Source organism: Pan paniscus, chromosome 15, assembly GCF_029289425.2.
Source record: "Pan paniscus chromosome 15, NHGRI_mPanPan1-v2.0_pri, whole genome shotgun sequence".
In the NCBI taxonomy this organism is placed as follows: Eukaryota; Metazoa; Chordata; class Mammalia; order Primates; family Hominidae; genus Pan; species Pan paniscus.
The window spans coordinates 107168252-107180619 of record NC_073264.2 but is presented as its reverse complement, the minus strand read 5'-3'; the positions used below and the strand labels follow the sequence as shown (position 1 = coordinate 107180619).

The 12368-nt window shown below is 48.3% G+C and overlaps 1 gene segment (V, D, J or C); it reads left to right on the top strand.

Moving 5' to 3' along the window:
• Positions 1-6756: 6756 nt before the first annotated feature.
• LOC100971589 (immunoglobulin epsilon heavy chain-like) overlaps positions 6757-12368 on the top strand; it is a 394860-nt gene continuing 389248 nt past the window's right edge. Inside the window, 2 exon segments of the C gene segment in view lie at positions 6757-6848; positions 6932-7251. Of these exon segments, the coding sequence occupies positions 6800-6848; positions 6932-7251 (369 nt within the window).

The following is a 12368-nucleotide window of genomic DNA, read 5'->3' as shown; positions in this document are numbered from 1 at the left end:
AAACTCTTTAATTGATTACAGGGCTCAGTGTGTGCTTCAGCATCATGATGGCATCATCACATTGGTCCCTGTATGAAGCAGTGGGGGAGGAGAGTGTACCAGGGGAGCAGGAATGACTTTTCTCCAGAATCAACCTCTCCCACCCTGCAGCTTGGGCTGTGCAGGCCACATTGGAGAAGGTGGGGTCGACTACTCCTAAATGTTGTTGTGTCCAATGGCTTGTTGACGTTGATGTAGGAATGAGCCTACATCTCCACCATAGATGGAACTGTTTGGGTCCCCAAAGCAGAAAGCCTCTTCTGTTGCAGGTGCTGAAGTTTCCATCTTCTTCTGCTTATACGGAAGCTCACACATCCCTTGGGTGGCAGGCGTCAGGTTCCTGTGCGCACTGAGCTCCCCCGTTACATGCTTTGGACAGAAGTGTGAGACACACAAGATTGCTGCAGGAAGTCCACCTGTGGGGATGCTGCTACTTCTCCAGCAAGAACACGAGTCTGCTCATTGACCATCACCACACATAACAAATTAAGTGTCCCTTTTTTGATAACACGTCATTGTTTCACAGAGTATTCTTTTAAAGTGTATAAGTTGACTGCAGTTATTATTTTTTACTTCTGTTACTAATTTACTCATAATTAGGCACAATTTACACTTCAGAAATTTCTTAATAGTTTTTTCCTCCTTAAGGTGAACTATAGTCAGATAACATACTTATCAATTGTCTCTAGCTCTTGTCAGAAAAACATATAGATGTGTGTGTGTGTTTGTGTCTTGGCCTTTCCAATGATGAATTAAGATGTGCATTGAGAAGACGTTCACTTTATTTGACGTTAAGGAAATACCAAGAAGACGCTCTCCACAGGCCCTGGGCATGACTCCAGCAGCTGCACCCCGAGGCTGTGCCAGGCAGGGAACAAGGAGGCAGCACCACCTGCTGGGCAGGGAAAATGTCCTCCCAGTCCCTGCCGCTTCTCTGCAGAGGCACAAAGAGCTGCCCCTTCTCCTGGGCCTTCTCCTGGGCTGATGAGATTGCTCCCTGATATGCCAAATCAGGGTTGTGCATCTGAGGCTCTCTCTAGACTCTCAGCTCCTTCCTACTCCTGCAAAGTGAAGAAAACAATGCCAAGGGGTCCTGGAGGCGTCTCTACCCCTGGAGAGTTTTGACTCCCTTCAATAGTCTCCACTACCCAGCCCTCACTCCATGTCCTCCGTTTCTCCCTAAAGCGGTGCCCAGTCTGATTCCACTGTGGCAGGGATAACGAGGGGCCAGGACATCAGGGGAGAGAAGTTTCTACCTGAGTCACAGCAGCGGCTGCCCTGCAGACTCATGAAGACACAAGACACATTTCCATCCCAGAGACCCAGCGAAATGCAACCTCAGGCTAGAGAGAGCCAGTTATTTTTTCTTGTTCTGTCCTGGAGAGGCCACTGGGAAAGTCATGCCCCTTGTTGAGGAAAACATGAGATCTCTGTGTGTCGTCCTCTGCCTGATGGCTGTACCTCCGTGTGAGTGTCTCAGAGATTTCAGAACGGGGGCTGTGGGCTGTGGTGTCCGCTTGTGACTCATCTCTTTGCTTCTTGTCCATGAGTGTCCTGCATCAGGTGCAGCTACTGGAGTCATGCCCAGGGCTGGTGAGGTCCTCACAGACCTCTGGGCCTGGACCCAGCAGCCCTCTGGGAAGGCGCTGGGGCACCTCAGCTCCAGGGGCAGCGCACACTTCAGCCCAGCCTTTCTGGGCCAACTCTCCATCTGCAGAGACACATCCAAGGCCCAGTTATCCCTGCAGCTGAGCTCCGTGATGGCCAAGGGCAGGGCCGCACATTCCCGTGGGAGACAGAATGGGGACCTCAGCGTGAGCCCAGACACAAACCTCCCTGCAGGGAAGCACAAGACCACCAGGCGGCCCCAGAAGCAGGTTTTAGGGGGCGGGGCAGATATGTCCGCGTTGAGTCAGGTCATTGGTTTTATTTTCCCTGAGCAAACGGCCTCTGCCAAGGACTCACTGCACCTCTCACCTTCACAGTTGTTTTCTTTTTTTAATCACCCTGTAGAGTTTTGCTAGCTAATTTAGATATTGAGGCGTGCTTCATACTTCCTTGGGCCTCTGCTTGCAGAAACATAGCAATTGTAAGGAGGCACGTGGGAAAGCCCCGGCTCAGTGACCCGGGGGATGCTGCTGTGGCCCTGGCAAGAGGGCGTCGGGCCGCAGTAACAAAGGTGCAGACGGCTCTCAGCCTGCGCCCGCGGAGTACAACACATAAGGGCTGTAACCTAACGAAAAAAGAATCTCAGTGCAACTGTCCCGCATTTGAGTTTGTGATCAGTTTTGCCCTTTGTCTTTAACAGGTTCTAACATAAAATTTTGAATGTTGGTTCAAGCTCTGTGGGTAAAATGCACTTACCCACATTCCTTAAACAAATAGAACACTGAGGTGGAAATGTTTTGAAAAAGTAATTTTCAGACATTTGGAAACAAGCATCACAGGATCATAACCCCTGAGAAAAGAAAAATGAACAAATCCTGCTATTGCCTGAAAGCAGCTGCCAGGACACACGGAAAGGCTTAGTGAGCTGAGCGGACAGAGAGCAGAGTTCAAGGCAGCAGCGGCCCGAGGGGAGGAGCACCGGGGAGCAGGCTGCTGTGCAGCCAGGATGGGCCGGGGTGGGGTGGGGGGGAGAACAGCTGGAGACTTGCAGCAGGGAGGGGGATCCCTCAAGTTTGGGGCTGAGAACTGACTTATGCCTGACTTATGCCTGCATGAAAAGAAACTACTCAGTATTGGGGAAAATCACCAGAAACCTGTGGACCCAAAACTACACAGAGTCTACACAAGGAAAGCATTGTTTGTGTTCTCCCAGCCAGGGTGGAAAGACCTTGAGATATGTAAAGCTTCAAGCAATCTTCCGAAGTAATCTCGTGAGTAGTGGTGCCACATTAATTCAGGACTAAAGGCTGCTCTGAACTGAACCTAAGAAATGCTTCAAGTGTAGCCTGGAGCCCGGGCGCAGTGGCTCACACCTGTAATCCCAGCACTGTGGGAGGCTGAGGCAGGCGGATCACTTGAGGTCAGGACTTTGAGACCAGCCTGGCCAACATGGCAAAACCTGTCTCTACTAAACGTACAAAAATTAGCTGGGCGTGGTGGCAGATGCCTGTAATCACCTCCCACCTGGACCCTTCCTTGATGCATTGGAATTACAACTAGAGATGAGATTGGAGTGGGGACACAGAGCCAAACCGTATCACATAGGAACCTAAAAGGATAATAAAGTAGGAAAACTTCCCACATCAGTAACCCTTTATCAGTTGGTAATCCCAACCTGCAAAATAAAACTATGTAATTTTACCAAGATAACGGAATCTTCTCTACAGAAGGACTTTCCAGGGCAAAAGCTCCCCTCCCTCACCATGAAACGCACGTGACCATTTCCAATTTGTGTAAAGTCCTCAGTTAGTACTGAGACTTCTGAAGGTTAGAAATCCCTTTGCTCATGCTGCATGGTCCGGATGAGATGTAAGAATCATTAGCTAATAGACATGCAACAGCTTTTGTGTGAAAGATGTTATGAGACATTTAAGGTATTTGCTTGTGATTACTAAGCATTCATTGTATCATTGGAGCACATGTGCTTTTATACCCTGGAGAAATTCCAGTAACTGAATTGCTGGGTTGAATGGGATTTTGATTTGGATTAAATTTAAACTATAGATTTTATTTAGGGAAAACTGGCATCTTAATTATGTTATCGGGGGGCCCTTGCTCCCAGACCTCCCAAGATGGTGGCAGGCCGCTTCCAAAATGACCGCAGGCCACTTCCAAGATGGGGGCAAGCCTCGTGTTCCCTGACCTGGGGTTCTTGGCCTCACGGATTCCAAGGAATGGAAGCTTGGGCCATGCAGTGAGTGTTATAGCTCTATTAGAAGCCATGGGTCACGGAAGAGAACGGTGGAACCCAGTGACTAGTGTTCAGCTCGATTAGGACGAACCCAGGCACTTAGCCATGCAGGAACAATGGCGAGCATTTGGCCGGATCGAGAGTGGCAATGGGCGACTCGCTGGATCAGGAGCACAGCGGATACCCTGATGGATCCGGAGGGGTGGAAGCCAGCGGTGGGTCTCCCACGGGGGCAAACAGCAGTGGTGGACGGTGGGCGAAAGCGAAGCTCGAGCCGTAACAAACATGGACCAGAAGAGTGCAGTTGCAAGATTTAGTAGACTGAAGACAGAGCTCCCATACAAAGGGAGGGGATCCAAAGAGGGTTGCCGTTACCGGCTCGAATGCCTGGGTTTATATCCCGATCATTGTCCCTCCCGCTGTGCTCTCAGGTGATAGATGATTGGCTATTTCTTTACCTCCTGCTTTTGCCTAATTAGCATTTTAGTGAACTCTCTTTACTATCTGATTGGTCGGGTGTGAGCTGAGTTGCAAGCCCCGTGTTTAAAGGTGGAAGTGGGCACCTTCCCAGCTGGGCTTAGGGATTCTTAGTCGGCCTAGGAAATCCAGCTAGTCCTGTCTCTCAATTACACTGAGTTTTCCAATCCATGCATCCAATCTGTGCTGTATCTCTTCATATGTTCATAGCCTCTAAGCAATGTTTTACAATTTTCTGTGTAAAGATCTCCACATCGTTTTATGTTTCTTCTAAGGTATATCCTGATTGCTTTTTATGTCTTCACAAGTTTTTTCCTTTCAAAATTAATTTTCCAATTGTTTGGTGCTAATATGCTCAAATGTCCTTGATTTTCTTAGTTTGAACAGTCCGTTTTTGTTTTGGGGATTTTTTTTTTTTCAGATTCTTTAAGATTTTCTATGTCTATAACCATATAATCTCTGAACAGAGACACTTTTGCTTTTTCCTTTCAACTTGAGGTAGGTTTTCTGGGTAGTTCAGGACGCGCAGGCACTGGGTGTGTGGTGTTAGCAGCTGCACGATGCCTTGGAGAGGACACTCTCGGGGGACTGTGGCCGCTGCTCAGCTGTGACCGTTCTTATAGCACCAGCAACTGCGGCCACCATTCTTATCCAATTTCCAAAGCCACACCTCAGGCCCTCTCAAGAACGAGGCGTGGAGGCTATGCCCTCTCCTGGACACATCATCATTCCCATGGGCCCCATGGGACGCACACCTTTGTCTGTCCAGACCTCAGTCCCACCTCCTCATCCTGCACCAGAACTCTTCAGAGCCCAGTGCATGAAATGGGCTACCAAGGAAATGAGGGTAGGTTCCTGAGAGGAAACTGGCCCTGCATTTGGGAGCTAGGAGTCTGCTAATTCGCCTGGCAGCCCTGTGCAGCCCCCCGTGGCTACAGTCCACCCCGTGCCCAACAGTGCCTCCTTCCTGTGCAAGCCTGGACCTCGCCCTGGGCTCAGGATGGGCTGTAGACGGAGAATGCAGGCGGAAAAGTCTTTGTCTATTGGGGCCATAGTCAGGTTCTACAGTGAGTCAGGAAAAGGCCTGTGGAGGTGTGGATGAGGACAATGGGTCCACCATCAACAGAAGGACACGGGTTCGACCCCTTGCAGAGGCACAGCCCCACATCGCTGGGAGGCAGCCACACTCACTGCCTCGCCCTCTCCTCACACAGTGCAGTTTCCACGTTCACAGCCCCAGCCAGTCACCAGGAATGCCCTGGGGGCGGCCTTTCCCCAGTGCACTCCGAGCCCTCCCTTGGCTGTGCGGTGAGCTCCATGCCCAGGAGATATCCACCCATGGTCCTCCGGAAAGCAGCTGACCTGCCACGCCCTGGAACCACAAACCCCCACAGATCAGCCAGCCTGCAGTGGGCCTTGGATGTGGTGAGGAGTGGTGGCACCCCCATTCCCACCCCACAGATGCAACGCCTGTGGGTGACACATGTGAGTACTGAGGAGTAGAGGGTAGAACTGTAGGCCCCGAGAACCACAGAAACTCGGGTGTTACACTCTGGGGCCGTGTAAGGAGAAAGTGTCACTGGACAGAAACAGGCCCCTCCTAGACACTGTGTGCGCCATAGTCACCTGTCATTAGCTCTCACTCTTGCAGATTCATGATTGAGGTGGTTAAAAAAAAAAGCTCCTACTCACCCATCCAACCCCATCCTGGGGTGTTTCCACCACCCTTGGGGTTTGGGATGAGCTGCCCTTGTCCACTGTGCTCTGTGGACCTCCCTTTAGAAGCTCACAGCTCCCTGCACTCGGCTCCATCCTGCCCCACCACACAGAAGCAAAACCCCTCTCCTTTCCACTGCAGGCTTTTCCAGGACCAGGATGCTGACCTGCTGCCTTTCACTCCCGAAGTGGTGGGACTGCCTGGGGTGGTGTGGGTGTTGAGCCTTCTTACTCTAGGGACCTGGCACCTGGCCCCAGGGGCACAGGGATGGTGCATCTGCCTAGGGATGCCTCCTCATGCCAGGGGGTGGGGGTTAGTACCATCGGCCCTCAGGATTTGTTGCATGAATAAGTGAATGGGTGAATAAATGAAGGGGATCTGATCTATGAATAAGGGTATAGAGACTTTGGTTGATGTAGGATGCCAAATGCTGGAATTTCAGAGTCATCACACCCAGGGGCCCTGCCTCTGAGCTCCTCTTTGGGTCCAATCTGCTGAAGAAAATGGCTTTAGGGAAACCCAGTTGTAGACCTGAGGGCCCCCGCTCTTCAATGAGCCATCTCCGTCCCGGGGCCTTATATCAGCAAGTGACGCACACAGGCAAATGCCAGGGTGTGGTTTCCTGCTTAAATGTAGCCTCCCCTGCTGCAGAACTGCAGAGCCTGCTGAATTCTGGCTGACCAGGGCAGTCACCAGAGCTCCAGACAATGTCTGTCTCCTTCCTCATCTTCCTGCCCGTGCTGGGCCTCCCATGGGGTCAGTGTCAGGGAGATGCCGTATTCACAGCAGCATTCACAGACTGAGGGGTGTTTCACTTTGCTGTTTCCTTTTGTCTCCAGGTGTCCTGTCACAGGTACAGCTGCAGCAGTCAGGTCTGGGACTGGTGAAGCCCTCGCAGACCCTCTCACTCACCTGTGCCATCTCCGGGGACAGTGTCTCTAGCAACAGTGCTGCTTGGAACTGGATCAGGCAGTCCCCATCGAGAGGCCTTGAGTGGCTGGGAAGGACATACTACAGGTCCAAGTGGTATAATGATTATGCAGCATCTGTGCAAAGTCGAATAACCATCAACTCAGACACATCCAAGAACCAGTTCTCCCTGCAGCTGAACTCTGTGACTCCCGAGGACACGGCTGTGTATTACTGTGCAAGAGACACAGTGAGGGGAAGTCAGTGTGAGCCCAGACACAAACCTCCCTGCAGGGATGCTCAGGACCCCAGAAGGCACCCAGTACTACCAGCGCAGGGCCCAGACCAGGAGCAGGTGTGGAGTTAAGCAAAAATGGAACTTCTTGCTGTGTCTTAAACTGTTTTTTTTTTTTTTTTTGGCTCAGCAACAGAGATCATAGAAAACCCTTTTTCATATTTTTGAAATCTGTTCTTAGTCTAATGGAGATTCTCTAATATGTGACTTAATGCTTTTCTCTTGCTGTTTTTGGAATTCTTTGTCTTTGACTTTTGACAACTTGACTTTTGACAACTTGACTTTTGACAGTGTGCCTCAAAGAAGTTCTATTTTGGGTTCTGTGAACCTCCTGGATCTGGGAAGTTTTCAGCTATGATTTCATTAAACATGTTTTCTACACCATTTCCCTACTCTTTTGGAATACCCATAATGCAAATATTTGTTCACTTAATCGTGTCCCATAAATGCTGGGGATTTTCTTCATTCCTTTTTACTCTTTTTTTTCTTTTTATTCATCTGCCTGAATTATTTCAAAAGATCTGTCTTCAACTTCAGAAACTCTTTTGCTTGGCCTAGTCTAATCTTGAAGGTCTCAATTGTACTTTTAATTTCATTCATTGAATTCTTCAACTCTGGAATTTCTGTTGGTTCTTTTTTATGATACTTATCTCTTTGTTGAATTCCTCATTCAAATGATAAATTGTTTTCCTGATTTCACTGAATTTTCTATCTGTACACTATTGTATCTCCCTGAGTTTCTTTGAGATTATCCTTTTGAATTATTTTTCTGACACTTTGTATATTTCCTTATGATTGGGGTCTGCTACTGGAGAATGACTGTTGTCTTTTTCAGGTGTCGTGTTTCCTGGCCTTTTCATGTTTTATGTGTTCCTACGTTGATTTCTACACATCTGGCGGACCAGTCATCCCTTGCAATTTAATGGAGTAGGTTTTGCAGGAAAAGACTTCCTAGTACAGACGGGTCTCAGGGTGTCAGTGTGGCGGGGCGTGCTGGCTTTAGTTCTAGGTCGACGCAGTAATGTAGTCTCCATGTCATTTCTTCAGCTGCCGTCCACATTAGTGACATTTGCGAGTGTCTCAGTGGCCTGGGCTGAGAGCTTTGTGGCAGTGGAAGTGCAACGTTGCTAGAGGTGGACTCACCAGGCTGTTTCTGAGGTCGGGGCACATGCATGCACATGGTGGATTGACCAACTTGGTGCCAGGCTCACTAGGGTTGGGGACATGGGGCTGTTTCTCAGTCCCGGGATGCAAACACAAGTCTCTTTGGCTGGCCTGGGGGTGTGGCTTCTGAGGGCAATCCACAGGGCTGTTTCTCAGGTTCAGGACACAAGTGCATGGCTGCTCAACTGGCCTGGGCATGTGTCTCCCGGGGCCACCCCATGGGCTCTTACTCAGACCCAGGACGCGGCCACATGGCTTCCTCAGCTGGCCTGGGTGTGTGTCTGCTGGGGGGCTGCAGGGGCACAGGGTTATTTCTCAGGCCGGGGTCATGGGCGCACAGCTGCTTGCTGGCTTATAGGAGTGCCTGCCAGGGGTGGCCCATGATGCTGTTTCTCAGGCCTAATTTCAGGTGCAGAGCCTTTGGGCCAGTCAACAGCATATCTGTGGAAATTGGAGTGGATGCCACAGGGCTATTTCTCAGGTGCCCAAGTGTGGGCACATATCCACTCTGCCAGCCTGGAGTTAGTATCAGGTGCTCAGTGGCTCAGGGGCCTCTCCTGCTCAGGGGAGGGCCCTCAGCAGCTTGGCCAAATCAATGGTGGATTCACCCTGGGCAGGACTGGCAGGCTCTTCCTCCAGCTGGATATGCAGCAGCAGGGGTTGGGTTTTTTGCTGTGCAGGGCCAGAGTCACGGCCAATCCTCAGCCTAGGCTCTGCACAGCCAGGGTTGTGGCATTCAGCCACCCAGATATGGGCATCCTGAAGATGGAGCCCCAATGCTAGAAAGGGGCAGTGGCTACCAGCCTCAGGGCAGGATGCACTCCAGAGGCGGCTCCGGTCTCAGGGTGGCGCTGGGCTGCAGCAGCTAGGCTCACAGTGGATGAATGGGGGCAGGGAGTACGCACCTTGTGCTCCTAATCTGGGATCATTCCTGGCAGCTCCCAAACTTGGCTGAGGGCTTGCAAAAACTGTGGAATTCTCCTGTTGCAAGGGCTGTAGATGTTTGTAGTGGCAGTGGGTGCTGGCGGGAAATCTGCTTACCTTTTCCCTACAAGGGAAGTCCCTCCTGTGTCCAGACTAATCCAATCTGGGTGGGGAAGACAAGGCTGCAAAGGCCAGGTGCCTCCATGCTGCCCTCCGATCACCATGGGTGCGTTTCCACACCTCCACTGCACTCCGTCAGTCTCCCTTCAACACTCCAGTCAAACCTTAGCTGTTTCTTCTTTGCCTTATTCCTTCCTCATGGGGAGGGTGGGGGTGAACACCAGGCTTCTCTAAGTTCTTCATCCATCTTGCTGATGTCATTCTCCATCCAGGCATGGGTTTTTAAGAAGTAGTGAATACTGAAATTTCAGCAGAGGACACCTCTATAGAAATTCTGCAACTGAAAAACCTCCTTAAATTGGCTGGTTATCATTACAATTGGAGGAAAACTGCCAATAATTTCAAATTTAGAAGGCTGAGACTCTATAAACAAAGATTAACAATATGTTTTCTGATATTTTTCCCCAAAATAATACTTTTCCAAGATGAAAATTTTTCCAGGGTATATAAGCACATGTGCTCCAGTGATACAACGAATACTTACTAATCATAAGCAAATACCTTAAATGTCTTATAACATCTTTCACACAAAAGCTGTTGCATGTCTATTAGCTAATAATTCTTACGTCTTGTCCAGATCATGCAGCCTGAGCAAAGGGATTTCTGACCTTCAAAAGTCTCAGTACTAACTGAGGACTTTACACAAATTGGAAATGGTCACGTGCATTTCACGGTGAGGGTGGGGAGCTTTTGCACTGGAAAGTCCTTCTGTAGAGAAGATTCCGTTATCTTGGTAAAATTACATAGTTTTATTTTGCAGGTTGGGATTACCAACTGATAAAGGGTTACTGATGTGGAAGTTTTCCTACCTTATTCTCCTATTAGATTCCTATGTGATATGGTTTGGCTCTGTGTCCCCACCCCAATCTCATCTCCAATTGTAATTCCCATGTGTCCAGGGAGGGTCCAGGTGGGAGTGATTAGATCAAGGGTGGTTTTTCCCAGGCTGTTTTCATGATAGTGAGGGAGTTATCATGAGATATGATGGTTTAAAAGTGGCAGGTTCCCCTGCTCTCTCTCTCTCTCTCGCCTGCTGCCACATAAGACGTGCCTTGCTTTCCCTTCACCTTCTGCCATGATTGTAAGTTTCCTGAGGCCTCCCCAGCCACGCGGAACTATGAGTCAATTAAACCTCCTCTCTTTATAAATTACCCAGTCTCAGGTAGTATCTTTATAGCGGTGTGAAAACGGACTAATACACTATGGCTTTGAATTAATAATTTAAAATTTGTCAGCTTGGCAATAAAACATCCCTTTGACATTTATTTTTTAGGTAATATTTTAAATTGGCAGTTTCATTCATGTTTTTATGAATTCTTATTTTCAGGGTGTTTAAGGCCTTTGCTTTGAACTTGGTGGTTCCTTACACTCCATGCTGTTAGTAATGAGGGACCAGGTTGGGAGGCATTGGTTTGGGTGGTGGTCAGGAAGGGCAGAGTGATTTGAGTAGGGTCTGAGTGGATAATAGCTCATCAGGTTGGAATTTATAAATGACCAGGGATGATTTAAGGAGATTCCTGCCAGACACCTATGCTACGGCCATGCCCCATCTGGATCCCCAGCCGTGAGATGAGAACCCAGCCATGCGGGGGAGTCTGTTCGTTCTGCTCAATGTTGTAAGTGGCACATGCTATTGGATAATGTAGAGTTGAATGGATATCATTTTATTATTATAATTTACAAACTTCCTACAATAAACTTATCACCTTTATACATAGAAACAAATATAAGTACATTTTCCCTCCCCTATGTCATTTTGAGCCCCTCCCTCCAAACCATCCTCCCACTCTGTGACCCCACTGTCCCTGCATTTGGCTATGCTCTGGCAAGTCCCTGCTTAGACAAGCACTCACCAGACCACCCTACTCAGCCTCCCCTTCAGTGCCCACCTGGCCCACCTGCTCGAATACATGTTGAGTGGTCACACACATGGACGGAACACCATCTATTCCATGCACTGCCCCGGTGACCGCACTGAGCAGCAAGACAGAAATGATGCATTACCTATCAAGGATGCCAATTCAAATGCTGGAGTCTTTCTCAGATATTTTTCAATGTTCGAGAATTGTTGATTGTGAATTCTATACCCAATGAAACTATCCTTCCGAAATGAGCAGAAAATGGATACGTTCTCAAATAAACAAAAACTAAAAGAATTCTTGCTACGAGATGTACTCTTAAAGACTGGCTAAAGGAAGTTCTTCAAACAGCAAGGAAATTGAATTGATCTTATGTCCTGCACACTTGCTAAATTTCCTCTCAATTTTAGCAGCACTTTTTAGATTCCATAGGATTTGCCATACAGTCATGTGGTCTATATATAGAGACAGATTTTCTTCTTTTCCAGTGGGGATAAATTTATGTCTTTTTCTTTCTGTATTACACCAGGTAGGACCTCCAGTACAATGTTAAACAGAAGTGGTGAAAACACACATTCTTGCCTGTTTCCTAACGTTGGAGTTTGGTCTTTTACTATGGTGTCAGATGTTAGCTGTAGGGTTTTTATAAATGCCCTTTATCACATTGAGGAAGTTTGCTCCTATGCCTAATTTTCTGAGAGTTTTTAAATGTGACACTCATGCTAGAATTTATTAAATGCTTTCTGTCTACTAAGATGATTATGCAGTTCTTATATTAACATGAATAATTACATTTATTTATTCTTTAATATCAAGGCAATTTTGCATTCCTGAGACAAACCCCATTTAGTCATCATGTGTTGTTATTGTTACATATTGTTGGATTCAATTTCCTCAAAATTTGTTAAGAATTGTTACATCTATGTTTACAAGGAAGATTAGTCT